Source organism: Fukomys damarensis, unplaced genomic scaffold (assembly GCF_012274545.1).
Source record: "Fukomys damarensis isolate Sample0158 unplaced genomic scaffold, DMR_v1.0_HiC HiC_scaffold_33, whole genome shotgun sequence".
Classification (NCBI taxonomy): Eukaryota; Metazoa; Chordata; class Mammalia; order Rodentia; family Bathyergidae; genus Fukomys; species Fukomys damarensis.
The window spans coordinates 40,661,330-40,676,788 of NW_022900945.1; the positions used below are offsets into that span (position 1 = coordinate 40,661,330).

Below are 15,459 nucleotides of genomic sequence, written 5' to 3' on the forward strand. Positions count from 1 at the left end.
AGACTCTTCCTTCACCTTCCTTTATTGTTCTGCCCCTCATTCAGGCTGATCTAGTCTCCCTGAAAGCCCTTCGGGCTGTGAAACAGACATTAAGAAGTGTTCTAGCTGTGACAATCTGATGAAAATTTAAGATGACTGGAAGATCTTTTAAATAAACCATTAGACTCCACTGTGTCCAGAGAAGGGGGAGTGTATATTTCTAATGTATTACTTAGTCAAATATCTCTAACTTATATTTGTGATCTCACCTTCGATATAACTTGGACTGTCCAAAGGTCATAATTACCAGTGGTACATGGAAGGTAGTCAGGACTAGAATAACCTGGAGAGAAACAAAAGCATTCTGTCAATAAGAAAGATACTCCAATTACGTGTTGGCATATGATGAGATTAAACCACACCTGCAAGATTGGTCAAAGTCCTACTTTGTAGCAGCCTATATTGCACTATATATATTTTTAAAATGATGATAACAAGATTTCTAGGATTTATCATTGTAAGTCCAGATATCCTCAACTTACTTCATTGGAATGGTAACCCTCCCCTATACCCAAGGCAGGGCAACAGAGCTACTCAAATACACATTATAATAAAGGAAGGATTTAACTGCTTTTATATGCAAATTATCATAAGATAGTCTTAGGCAAGAACAATCTTTTATTTTTCTGCCTATAGAGGTTAAAATACTGTGCGGCATTCTCATAGAAGTCACTGTGTGCTATGTATCTGTCTATCCTATTGTTCTTACTACTAAGTCTCCATAAAATTCATTTTATAAATAATTACTTGTTTATAAAAAGTATACCTTAGAAAAAGATCTTGGTTAGACTAGTATTGGAGTCTAAGGAGCCTCAAAAAGCCGTATCACAAGAAATCTTGGAGATACAAACCAAATGAATAATCTGTGAAAGCTGGGGTTATAACCCACATTTTAGAAGAAACTGAGACAAGATTAAAGAAATTCTACTGGAAATTTAAAACTAATTAAAAGAAGAACTTGTTTTTCAAAACCAAAATGTATTTCTTTAGGCTTCTAATATAGCTGTCATGTGCCTCAAAGCTGTGATTTCTGGACTACGAGGAGGCATGTGACATGGCCCCTGCCCTTTTTAGGCCCCTAACAACAGAACCAACCCCCCATTTCAGACCTGAGATCCACGTATTCTCAGCATACCATCCTAGCAAGTTGCCACCTGCACTCTAGGAGGGATAAAGAGCTCACTGCCTCCTTTCCATTCCCCCAGTCCTGGCAATACTTCCTTTTCAAATGGACAGGGATAAGAGAGTTGAACAACCAGGGTGCCATAGTCCTATAATACAAGGGTGGGAAAGAATACAGGAAAAATAGGGTCAAGAGAAAAAAAAAATGCAAAGATGTGTGACGTACCCTTTTCTGCTTCTACATAGGGTTTTCGCAAATATTGTCTCAGCACATAGCACTCTGTTTCCCCTTTTTCTGCCTGCTCATCTGATACTAAGGAGCCACTGAAGACTAAAACTGTGTCTATGTTAGCAGGGTGTGGTGGTGCACACGTGCAATCCCAGCGCTCGGGAGGCTGAGGTAGGAGGATCCTTGCAAGTTTTTTAAGTCAGTGTGGGCTTCATAGTGAGTTCAAGGCCAGCTTGAACTACATAGTGAGACTGACTCAAAAATCAAACAAACAAACAACATGTCTAACTTGTTGTAGAAGAAGGTGGTCAAAAGATGTTCCCAGTTCTAAGGCAAAACCACACTAACTATAACTTCCTGAATGTCTGTCCCACAAACATGCATTTTTTTCCAATTGAGGTTGAAAACTATTTCAGAAAGCAATGACATTCAGTGCTTCCACCCTCAATCTACATCTTCTTACTATTCTGAAATAAACTCAAAATATTACTTACCCCGGTGCGATCTCCAACCCAAGATAAGGACACTGAGCCACTGAGATCATCAAACACATGCTATAATGGGGAGAACAAATGAAATTCACTTAGAAATGTCATCTACTCTCCTACAATTTTTGACTTCCTCATACAATTCAGAAATTTATCACTGTTCAGAGTAATTAAGCTCATAATTATAAGGGAACAGAGATTCCCAGAACAAAGTTTGAGAGAAACAAGATTTAACTACTTAACCTGAATCACAAATAAACTTGGGAATTTAAATTCTCTCTAGCACAAAGTAAGCCAAACAGATGAGTTTTCTTCACTGTTCCATATGCAGAGAGGGGATAATCTAATTGCTTTCTCCAATGTGACTAAATATAAAGATAGAGCAAAGTATTCTTAGGATGCTCTAAAACAAGAGATCAGAGCCCACAATGACAAGACATAATTATAACCCAATCAGCATAATTTAAATTTTTTTTGGCAGTTCTTCCCAGTACAGCTGAATAGTTACTAGATGGATTCTTTTTGCCTCCAGGCTAACTCACCAAAAGGACAAGAAGCAGAAGCAAGAAAGCAAACAGCCTTAATTTATCTTCTTATTTAATAACAATAATATAAAATAAAATAATAAACTTTACTGTAACTGTGGTAGGAGAGGGGAGTAAAAATGGGAAAGCTGGTATATTATGTCCAAAATACAGTGCTCATGTTAAAATACAGTTACTATAATAATTGTTATAGCCAGGCACAGTGGTGCAGCACTTTGGAGGCTGAGGCAGAAGGACTGCCATGAGTTTGAGGGCAGCCTGGGCTACATACTATTCAAGGCCAGCCTGAACTACACAGCGAGACCCTGTCTCAAAAAACAAAATAAAACTAAAGAACCCTGAAATTGTAGTGTCCCTGGTTTTTCACCAAGTGCTTTCTTTTTATATTTATAAAATATATATTCAGTATAGACAATGTAGACAATGGTAAGGAAGTATAACAAAGAAAATGAAATTATTCATAATCTTACCACAGATATTTCAGATTAATACTGTACAATCTTTTAGTTTATATCATTTTTTAACTGATTAAAGAATAAAAATTCCAAAGAGGTATTACCCTTAGTCGATAAAAATAAATTCTAGCCATACAGAAATCATATACTATACACAGTGTCTATAACAAAAAGTGAAGGTCCTTCCCTTTTTCCTGACACATGCCTATCACCCTAAGTCACACTGCTCAGTTAACAGTTTAGTACAATATATATAAAACAAATATATATATATTAGTTTTGTTTTGTTTTAGTTTTTGTTTTTCTGTACTGGGGCTCAAACTTGGGTCCTTGCGCTTGTGAGGCAGGCAGCAGAACCACTGAGCTAAATCCCCAGCTACAGTATATACTTCTATTAATGTTGGTGATTGTGTTAGTAACCTTTTCTCTCATTGCTAAGACAAAACACCTGACACCCAAGTTAAAGGGGGAAAGGTTTACTTAGCTCACAGTTCATAGAGGTTCAGTCCATAATCAGCTGGCTCCAAGGCAGGGTGGCAGAGGGGCAGTAGTTCATGGCAGTGAAAACACCAAAAGCAACAAGGGACCTCAACAGCGTCTTTCTGCCCCTTTTATCCCATCCAGACTACCGGGATTAAGGCGGTGCCAAACCAATCACTCACATGTGTTGGTTTAGTAATCACAGGATCTTAGTCCCGGCATTACACATTTCACATTCAGCCACCTCTGAGAAAGCAAGCCCCACCTCATCCGCAGGAAGATTTGGGGAGACATCTAAACACAAGCCACAATGTGACTATGCTTTTTTTTCTGAAGAAGATATAACTTAAGTTAAAAAAAAATTAAACATATCCTGCCTTCCCAAATATGAAAAACTCTAAGCAGAGGATGTTAACTTTTTATTTCCCAGTACTCCCTGTGCCTACCACAGGGATACTTTGCATACTCAATAAGCATTTGTTGAAAATGATTATAATGTATCCTTCCCAAACCACAAATTCAATCTCAAAATAGAACATGCCTATAAACAGTGGTATGCCAGCTATTTGGTTACTCAAGCCACCAATCATAACAGAGAGCGCTCAGGAGACAAAATTCAAAACATGCAGTTTTGCTTATCTTCTAATTTTCTCTTGTGGTCCTACTAAATGGGTCTCTAAATTCACCTATGCTATTTCCCCTCTGGACTGAAAGTACTTTTGAGGTCAAAAGACCCTCCCATACAATCTCTGTAAGTTTTAAGTTAGTGCCTCACACAGTGCTTGCCCAGTAGATGCTGGTTAACTCTCAAACACTCCAGCAGAGCTTCTTGAAGCCTCTGCAGGACAGAAGGGCTATTCATACATGGAGGCTCGCCAAGCATCTGAGAAAAAGTAGGGCTGCGAGAGATGCCTGGAACCCGAAGCTTACAAAGTGACACAGCAGTGTGTCGTGTAAGATACTGTATTTCACAAAGTAAGACCACATGTTCTCCAGAGTGAGGAGACAGTGTCTGAAAGTACATCAATGAATTCCTTTAGAAGGAGCAGGAATATCCAGAGCTCCCACAAGCTCCAGCAGACCACATGTGCTAGTAGTCATCTAAACATAGGTTATTTTTCCAAGGAAGGTTTTGATCACAACTAACCAGAATAAATGAAAAAAAAAATCCATCAACTATGGCTCTGGAATCCTTGGTACTCATGATCAGGCCATAATATAGTTGGTATAGAACCAGTCAGGATGCGCACCTTTCACTTTTCAGGCAATATTCTACACACCTGACCCTCTCACTGCACACTAGCATTTACCTCATTTTCCTACTGCTCAATCACAGAGAAAGGATCACCAGATGTCACTAGCAACCTTCAGCTTCACTTACATAACTGAAGTGATAACTGACCTCATTCATTATCCAAAGAGTTCCTTTGGAAATACAGACCAGCTTAACTGTAACTGAGGTTTTCTGATGCCTTTAACCTTCTATCCTCCTCACATTAACCAATTAACATTTGCTTTTGAGAATGTACAAACTGATTGAAAAATTTACCTATCTGCAGCAAATGTAACTAACATGGTAATGTGCTATATTTCCCAAAGGTAAATAGTTAGATGAGATCAGGTCTAACAGCATGAGCAGCACTCAAACAGAAATAAAAGATCATATTAAAGGAGAGGAATTCAGGAGAGATGCAGGACCAACAGTATAAATCAGGGGTGGCGAACCTACGGAACGTGTGCCACAGCAGGCTATTTGTTATCACTGAAAGCTCTAGGAGGTTCGCCATCACTGTTACTTTTATGATTAATGCTACTTTTATGGTGGCAGAAGGAACACAGATGGCCAGGAAAGGATGGTTAACCTGCTCATGGTTAGTGACAGAATTCATTTGTTAGCAAAGGCCATCAATTCTAATGTCTGATCATTTACCATAGCACAACATACATTTGTCACTCTACATTGCAGTGGCACTTCTGATCTTTCAAAATCTATTACTTTTAATTATAACCAGAACCCTATCTGTCCTGAAACTTATCTGGTGCAGGGATTTGAGGCTATATATTTTAGCAACTAACATATAACATCGTATAGGTAAATACTTAACAAATATTAAATCAATTTTTTTAAAAAAAGAATTATTGGTAAAGCTCTGCGAAGGTGGATAATGAAGTAAAAAACTAAGACCAGAATCACTAATTTCTTAATGACAGAAATGAGTATGAAATAAAAAAGTTCTGTTCTGGGAAAACTTATGCTTCTGGCTAAGAAGAAGTAGGAAGGGATCAGGTCTAAACTCCCACCTGAAACAACTAAAAAAACACAGAATATGTAAAACAACTGTTCTCAAGAACTGGAGACTGGGCAATGCAAAATGATGATCCCTGAAAAATAGGAAATGAACAATGAAACAATGAGGGCCCTACAACTGCTCCCAGCTTTCTACATGGAAAGAATTTCCAGGACACAGTGCAGGGGAAAGGGAACCCAGGAGAAATGAAACTGGCAATGTACAGAAGCCAAAGAAGTCAGAGTTCATAGGGTAAAAGACTACAGAGGAGAGAGCTACAGAGGAAGAGAATTCTGGAGATCCACAGAGGGAGTATTACGGTTTGAATGTGTCTTGTATTGGGTTCATGTATTGGAAATCCAAGCCTAAATTCATTTGATAATGGTATTTGCAGACAGGGTCTTTGGGAAGTAATGAGGATTAGATGAGGTCCTGGGGTTAGCATTAGTGGCTTTTAAAGAAGGAGAGAGGACTTGGGGCAAACACCTGTAATCCCATCACCCTACAAGGTGGAGGCAGGAATATCACAAATTCAAGCTCAGCTTGGGAAATTTAGCAAGAATATCTCAACCTAATGGGCTAGGGATATAGCTCAGTGCAAAGACCCTGGGTTCAATCCCTAGTAACACACACACACACACACACACACACACACACACACACAAGAGGATGGGGAGGGGAGGAGGGAGGAAGAAGAGGAAGAAGAAGAGGAAGAGGAGGAGAGAAGGTGGAAGAGGAAGGGGGAAAAGACCTCAGCTAGCACACTTCTCTGTCCTGCCATTTGATACTCTCAGCCATGTTATGATGCAGAGGAAGGTCCTCACCAGATCCCAGTGTCAGACCTCCGGACCTCTTGGACTTCCTGGTCTCTACAGCTATGACCTAAATAAACCTCTATTTTTTTTTTTATAAATTACCTACTTTTCAGCTATAGCAACAGAAAACTGGCTAAAACGACAGGGGGTGGGCTTCCCAGCCTTTTAGCTAAGACTTCAACTGAATACTTGTGAGGAAACTACCTCAAGCCAGGAAAGAGTCAAGGACTAGAGAAAACAATGTCTGGATTTTACACAGGACCAGCAGTAATTTCTGTTCCCAATAACCACCACAGAAAAAAACTTACAGTTTACGTGGAGTGAGTACTCAGAAAAGTTTACCCTAGTAGTCAAGAAAAATTAATCCTAAAATAAATGCTGTTCTGGCCCTGCCTTAAAAAGCTTAAAAGCAAGATTGAAAAAGGATCAAACTGTTTCCAAGCAACCTATTCCAAGTAAAAATATCTGTAAGAATATAAAAATAACTAGCACTCAACAAAATAAAATTCACAACATAAAACATTAAAATAGGCATGTAAGAACAAGAAAACAAGACCCATAAGGAAGAGAAAAATCAAACTGACCCAGAAATAGCACAAATAATAGAATTAGTAGCAAGGAAATTAAAAGTTATAACTATATTCTATATGTTTAAGAATTAAAGAAGAGATTGAATATGCTAAATTTAAATGCAAAAGATACATTTTTGAGAGACCTAAATCTGGGGTCAGGATATAGCTCAGTGGAGAGTGCTTGCCTAGCATGTTTAAGTCCTGGGTTCAATCCCCAGCATTGCAAAAAAAAAAAAAGAAAGAAAGAAAGAAAAGAAAGTGAAAAAGACCCAAATAGAACTTACAGAAACAAGAATTGCAATGTCTAAGATTAAAAAACACACTGGGATAGGATTAATAGGTCATTAGGCATTGCAGAACTATGCAAAGTGAAAACAGAAAAAAAAAAGGAGCATCATTGATTTGTGTAACAATTTCAAGCATTCTACTACGTATACAATCAGAGTATCTAGAGGAGGTTGGAGTAGGAATAGACAGAAAGAACACTGATGAAATAATAGCCCAATTCCCCAAACTTGATGAAAACTCTAAAGCCTGAGAGCCAAGAAATTTTTAAATCCCAAGCTCAAGAAACAAGATGAAAATTACCCTCAAGCTTATCACACTGAAATTGCTGAAACCAGTGGTAGAGAAAATTCTTCAAAATATCCAGAATACATTTATATATAAAGGACCAAAGAGTGGTAGCAGACTTTCCTCAGAGACAATACAATTTAGAGGACAGTACAGGGCATAGCAGCACAGTGGCATACGCCTGTAGTCTCAGCTACTTGGGAGGCTTGCATGAGTTCATGAGTTCAAGACCAGAGTAGGCAATAATGTTAAGACCCCGTTTCAAAAATAAACCAAACAAAACAAAGCACAGAAAACAGTGGAGCAACATTTTTAAAAATACCTTTTAAAAATGCAGGTTTCAAAAAGAAAAACATGTGTTCTGCGTTTTTCTATTGCTCTTCAGTATTGTATGGTGGGTATTTCTTTCTGAAGCCACAAGGGAGGGACTGCATCAGTGCAAAAGATCTAAAAGACAGCCATAGTCCAACCTTTCTGCAAAATCAACCATTGTGGTCTCTGATTATCACAGATCTTCTCTTCACATTGATCTTCTCTTCCTAGTTATTATTCTCATAGTACTTATGGTCACTTCTTGTGTTATAATTATTTACAGAAATGTCTTACTTCTCAAATTGTGATTTTTTTTGTTTTTTTCATTTTGCAGTGCTGGGGACCGAAGCCAAGAACTTGTGCAAGCTAGGTGTGCATTCTCCTGCTGAGCTACATCACCAGCTCTATGCTATGAATTCATAATGACAAACAGCATGATCTGCTATAACCCATCAGGCCTGGTGCAGGGTCTATTTTTTTTTTCCACTGGGAATCAACTCAGGACCTTGTGCTTTTCAGGCAGGTGTGGCGCCACTGAGCTAAATCTCCGGCCCTGTGCAAGGTCTTATAATTTTAAGTGCTGCAAAAACATCTCTGTAAAAGTCTACAGTATCTACAAATCCTGCTATCAACAATGTTGATCTGTATATAATCTTTTTCTATCTTGGTTACCAAAATAATAGAGTTTATTCCTTTTCACTTTTTGCCAGCCAAAACACTGTTAAATGCTACTATGAATTCTTGGGTGTTCACATATATAATGAATGGTGACCTTACTTTCCCATTGCAGTTAATATCAACTCCATATAGTTAAAATTAGTAAAGAGGTGCAAACACAAAGGTGTTTAGAGACATTAGCCAGGGGCAGATTATATAGAAGAGATTAAAATATTTAAGTACAAATAAATAAAGGCCTATATACTGAGACTTAAGCAAAGCCTACCAAGGTTGGAGCAGATGGTGGTACGAGGTAGTTATTGGAACATATGTGTAAGTTATTTTGAAAAATTTCAAAGGGAAATACAAATAATATTTTATTACTGTCACCAACCACTAATGTGTTAAGTATCTGTGCACACTGAAGCCATTAAGCAATGGTTAAATAAGGATTTCAAGATCAGGATAAACAAAGTTAAGGTTGAAATAGAAGGGAAATAAAAACAGAGAAAAGGAAATACATTTGACACTTTAGAAACAGTATTTCTGGTTGAAAGACCCAAAGAAAGCTGAGATGAGGATCACTTACTCTGACAGAACCAGTTCTCAATAGTACGTGGAGTTGAACAAAATCAACCAATTGGTTCAATTGTTCTAATCAGGGCAAAGCAAGAGGAATAAAAGAAATATGAGCAGACAATAAAGCTTTGTGGCTAGAAAGAACTCAAAAACAAAATAATCCCCTTGGGAAGGGAGAACTCAAAATCTCTAACATAATATTACTAACAAATATTCTACAACATTAAAATACTGAATTATATAAAAATAGGAGTCAGCAAACAGAAGAGTGAATGTCTACATTTCAAGAACCCTTACAAAAAAGATGCATCGGCTGTGTACATGACAATTAGAATGGAATGTGTAGGGAGAGTGGAAGGATGTTGTATTTCTGGTACACAACTTACTGCTCTAATGCAGAATGCCTAAGGGGCAGGTTATTCAGTCTACAAACAGAACATGATTTGGTCAGCCAGTCTTATGTATGAAACAGAAACAGGTCAAAATGAAAAGAAACTACATCAATACCCTGTTTTTCTGATTAACAGTCTTAAAGCCTGTATGCGGAAGGGCCAAAAGAGTGTACACAAGAATACAGAAATTGATATTACTGAATCATACATACTGTAGGATAGGAAGCTCAGGCACCAAAAAGTTTAAAATGACTTAGGTAAAATATCAACTTGAATCTTTCAGAAGCAGATGAACATGAAACTACTGCAGCTTCCAGAGTGATTTATTAATCCCCTGGCTCATTTACTGGCATAAGAATAGAACATGACAGATCAATGGAACAAAACGGAGTCTGATAATGGACAAGGTTTCCCTTAGCACATGACAAAACTAGCATTTCAATTTTCTTCTTAACCCCACTCTCAAATGAATTCTAGACATAGCAAAGATTTAAATGTAAAAAAGTTAGATTAGAAAAATACTAGACCAAGCCGGGCATGGTGGTGCATGCCTGTAATTCCAGCACTCAGGAGGCTGAGGCAGGAGGATCATTGTGAGTTAGAGATCAGCCTGGGCTACACAGTGATTTCCAGGTCAGTCTCAACTACATAGTGAGACCCTGTCTCAAAGAAAAAAAAAACAAACAAAAAAGAACAATGCTAGACCCATGATTGAATTATGTAGCCCAGGCTGGCCTCCAACTAGTGGCATCATGGCTGCTAGCAGAGTTGTACTTTGATAATTATGATTTCTATCTGAACCAAACAAAAGAACCCTCAATTGACTGGCAACACTTCCACCTGAGAGCTGATGACACAAGACCCTCCCACTTACTGCCCATCATCTTTAAAATTTTTTTAATTTATTAGTACCTAATATGATGTTTACATTCATCTTAGGCACTAAGTATATTACTTAAATATCCTTTTTTTTCACATCCAAAGTTTTATTTACTTGACAAAAATACAAAGTGTTATTGTCACAAATGGAGAAAAAACTCTGTTAGTGAAGTCTAGAGCTCATACACTTTTGGTGCCGGGGATCGAACTCGGGCCCTTGCACTTGCAAGGCAGGTAGCAGAACCACTGAGCTAAATCCCTGGCCCCTTAAAGCTCATATACTTTTAAGAGGCTGTCAAATACTACAAACATCACAAAATGCAGAAGTAAAGTCAGAATGTTTTGAGTAATAAACTAGGAAATACTCTAGGAAACTTCCCCCTTACTATCTATATTTTATTTTACTTTTATTTATATTTGGATTTTTCATATAAGAGAAATTGTATTTATGCTTATGCATCTGATTTATTTCATTTCTATTATGGTCTCAAGGTGAATCCATTTTCACATGAATGATTGAAGTTCATCCTTCCTTATGACAGAATAGTACCCCATTGCATACAAATGCTACATTTTCTTTCTGTTGATGGACATATAGGCTGATTTCAAGATTTAGCTACTGTATTATGAATTGTGCTACTACAGACATGGGTATATATGTATTTTGATCTCAGTGTCCTTAGAGAGACATTGGCCCATGATTTCTCAACCCTGTACAAGAAAGGATGTTGTAAAGCTCCTTCCAGAACTCTTTTAAGAGTTAAATCTATATCTGAGACCACCTGGAAGCACAAGTATTTGGGTTGTAACTCAAAACTTTGTTCATAAGTTAAAAGTAAAATTCCAGTCATAACACTAGTTGTTTGTGTATCAGGACAGTCATAACTCGAGGGTCCACTGTATTAAAACAGAAACACTAAATCTGCTGGAAGATAGAATAGGTAAAACCCTGGGAAACACAGGAATAAATGAAGACTTAATGAAAAAAAACTCAAGATTACACAGAAAATATTACAAAGAATCAAGAACTGGGATCACATCAAATTAAAAACCTTTCACACAGCAAAATAAAACACCAATACAATGAAGAGACAACCCACAGAATGGGAAAATTTTTTACCACTTATTCCTCAAAGGACTAACATCTAGAATATATAAAGAACTCAGAAATATGAGACCCCCTCAAATTTAAAGATCTACTGCAAAAATGGGCATCTGAAGTGAATAGACATTTCTCAGATGAAGAAGGACAAACAGCAAATAAATATATGAAAAAATGCTGGTCATCACTGGTCATTTGAAAAATACAAATTAAAATAACATTAAGATTCCACCTCATTCCAGAAAGAATGGCTATCATCAAGAAATCAACCCATAACAAATGTTGGTGAGGCTGTGAGGAAAAAGGAACCCTTCTCCACTGCTGGTGGGAGTGTAAACTGGTACAACCACTATGGAAATCAGTATGGAGATTCCCCCCAAAATTAAAACTACAGGTTCCATTTGACCCAGCTGTTTCCCTCCTAGGTATCTTCCTGAAACAGTTAAAAAACACCATGCCACAGAGATACATGCACATCCATGTTTACAGCAGCACAATTTATAACAGCTAAATTTCAGAAAGAGCCCTTATGGCCATCAACAGATTAATGGATAAATAAAATGTATTTATACACAACAGAGAACTACTGTGCCATAAAGCAGGATAAACCTGAGTCATTTGTAGGAAAAAGATGCACCTTGAGACCATAATCTTAAGTGAAATAAATCAGACACACTATTTTATTTATTTTTTATTTTTTTGGTACTGGGGATCACAGGACCTTACGCTTGTGAGGCAGGCGGCAGAACCACTGAGCTAAATCTCCAGCTCCACAATTTTAAATATTGCACTGTTTCTCTTGTATGAGAAATCCAAAGGGTAAACAAGGAGCATAATGGAGGGAAGATATCAGGAAGTAGGAAGAACATGTTCAAATGGTTAGGGAAACAAGAGAGGGAGGAAGGGAAGGGAGGAGGAAGAGAAGGAAAGGAAAAGAAAAAAGAACAAAAGAAAAATTAAAGCTTTTGTAAATGGGTAGGGGAAGAAAGGGAATGGGAAAAAAGGAACAATCAAGATATATTATATATAGGTACAAATTCCGTATGATGAATTGATCAATATATATGACAAACATGTACTAATAAAGAGATAAAGTTTTAAAAAAAATGCTGCCATCTACCAACCAGGAAGAGGGCCTTCCTCAGAAACATAATGGATAGGCACACTGACCTCCAATCTCTCAGCTTTCAGAATGATGAGAAATAAATTTCTGTTACTCATTAAAAAAAAAAAAAGATTCTGTCCCTGTGTTGGCCTTCTGGGATTTTGAATATAATATGATGTTGAGAGCTTTTGATCATAGCTGTTTGGGGTTCTAAATGCCTCATTTATTTGTATGTTTAATTCTCTCCCTATATTTTGAAAGTTTTCTCCTATTTGAAGAAAAAATTTGTATGCACTTTGCTCTTTTCTGATTTTTTACTTCTAATTAATAATTAATTTTAGTCTTCTTTGCATCATGTAGCAGCAGTTGTTTTCATATCTATTCTTGTTTTTAAGGTATCGCAGTAACTGGTCTTTGAAAGCACCCATATCTTCTAATTTTGATATTCTGTCCTCACATGGATCACTTTTGCTGCCTTATTTTCAATATAATTTTTAACTTTCTGGATTTCTGCTTGGAATCTTTACATGGATTCCAATTATTGCTAAACTGGTCATTCATGTTTTGTATTGTTTTGTTCAGCTCAGTTAGCTTTTTATTAGTGTCTTCTGTACAATACTGACCATTTTGTTTAATACTTCTCTTTACTTATGTCTTTTTTGATCCTGCTGACCACCTACTGCAGTGATCAGTTTTTACATCTCACCTATTATTCTTTGAATAACTCAGTTTTGTTTTGCTTTCAGCCCCCTCAAAATCCCCATGATCAGCTTTGGGGGAGTTGGGAGTTTTGGGAGGCAGTTTATTGCTTTGTCTTCTCATGTTTCTACTGGGATTTTCTGTGTGTATATGTGTGTGTGTGCACACACGTGTTTGCAGGTGCTTATAGTGAAAAGACTTACGAAGATCTTTTTATTTAGTCTGCTTTTCAGTGACACTGTAAGCATGACTAACTACAGTCGTTTGCCTCTGTTCCAAAATCTGATCACCTTTGTTAATTCGGGAGGTGAGGCTGCAAATGGTCTATTAATAGCAACAACTGTGTAACCCTGAAAATATCAACTAAGTCAGCAACATTAATATTATCCAAGACAAATTGGACACTGACATACCATAAAAACCAATAATGTGACATACTTAACCACAGAAAAGAAATACAGAATTGTAATATAAACCTAACAGAAGTACTGCAAATATGTACTAATGCAACAACCACACTTCCACAAATGACAGAAAGGAATTCAACAGTAATAATGTAGATAACTATCTAAAAATTAAAAAGCTTCATGGTAGGGCTGGGGATTTAGCTCAGTGCCACTGTACCTGCCTTGCAAGTGGAAGGTCCTGAGTTTGATCCCCCAGTACTGAAAACAAAAAAAAACCAAAAAATAAAACTTCATGGTTCTATATTAAAGACACAGGAGACTGGGAATGGGAGAATGCAAAAGGAAAAGTTTCAGAAGTTAAACAATGAGAGATGAGAAGGAGGGGAGAGATGAGACAAAAAAGGGATCCTATTAAGGTGTAGAAGTATATTTACAGAATTAGAAAAAGGTATCAGGAAAAAATGAGAAATAGAAGATAGAAAAAAGGGAAGAAAGAATAATAAGAAAAAGAATTGGAGAATAAGAGTTTAAAAAATTAAAAAAGTGAGAAGTAAAAAGAAAGGAAAAAATAGACAAAAAAATGCAACAAAACAAAAACCAAGGAAGTAGGACAAGGGAAAATTCCCCAGTAAACAAGTGAAGAAGAAAGAGGAAAGGGAAATAATCCAAAAACAGAATAAATTTTTTTCTTTTTATTATTGAAATAGTGGTTTTCTTTCTGGATCCACAGTTTTGGAGTCCAATAATTCACAGCTTTCTCTAACTTTATAGTCTGTGGGTTTGCAAGGTGTCTCCACTATTCCAGAGGGCCCTCTGTTACCCCCGGCTGTATTCAAGCAGAGATCTGTCTTTGCTTTCATAGATATAGAGGGCTCAAGTACTCATTGTCAGTACTTTCAGACCCAGTGCAACTCAAGCTGGGCCTGGCCTCCTACCATGGGTAGAGGGCTCATGTTCATCCTGGCCCTGTCCCCAGCTGTCTCATAGCGGTCTCTCACCCAGTCACTATGGCAAGGTTAACACCAGGAACCCTGAAGTGAAGTTGTCCCCCAGCTGTTCTGAGTCCCAGATCAGTCAACCCTTCCTGGAATGGTGCTAGAACATGCACTCTCTGGCAATATGGCAAGCTACTGTTCTCAGATCCTTATCTGGCTGTTGCCTCTTGTGTTGAGAGTCCCTGGGGAGTAAGACTTTGTGCTGTTCCTGAAGATCACAACATTGTTGCTGGCCCAGTTTGCCACTGCTATTTCTACCTGGAGCCCCCAGTGCTCACCTGGCTTTGGCAGAGCTAGGCTCCCCTCCCCCTGAGCTACAAGCTGGGAGCCACACAGACAGTTTGGACTGTTTCATTTCCTTCTCTGCACCATGGTCCATCTCTTGAGTTTCTCTGTAGCTTTTAATTTTCCCGTCAGTTCTGTCCCAGTTCCCAATGATCTACTTCTCTTTCTTCCCCAAGTTATTTTCTAGTGTCTAGAACTCAGGATCTTGAGGAGGCTGAAATTTGCAGCCTCTTACCACTCTACCATCTTTTGTTGCTGCTGTTTTGTTTCGCTGAGACTGGGTCTCACTAGGTAGTTTAGGTTGGCCTTGAACTCACTATGTAGTCCAGGCTGGCCTTGAATCTGCAGTGATCCTCCTGCCTCAGCTTCTTAAGTACTGGGATTACTTGGTTTGCATCATCATGCCTAGCTTGCCTATCATCTTAATACAGGAGGCCTACA

At 37.8% G+C, this 15,459-nt stretch overlaps 1 protein-coding gene across 5 annotated transcripts in view; it reads right to left on the reverse strand.

The window, feature by feature from the left end:
• Nucleotides 1-15,459, reverse strand: part of Sort1 (sortilin 1) — a 72,651-nt gene that overhangs the window by 40,734 nt on the left and 16,458 nt on the right. For all 5 annotated transcript variants that reach the window (XM_010605967.2, XM_010605966.2, XM_010605965.2 and 2 more), the window contains exons 2-3: nt 1,885-1,944; nt 249-322 (exon numbers count right to left, since the gene is read on the reverse strand). In XM_010605967.2, the coding sequence (XP_010604269.1) occupies nt 249-280 (32 nt within the window). In that variant the 5' untranslated portion in view covers nt 281-322; nt 1,885-1,944. The remainder of the gene's footprint in view (nt 1-248; nt 323-1,884; nt 1,945-15,459) is intronic.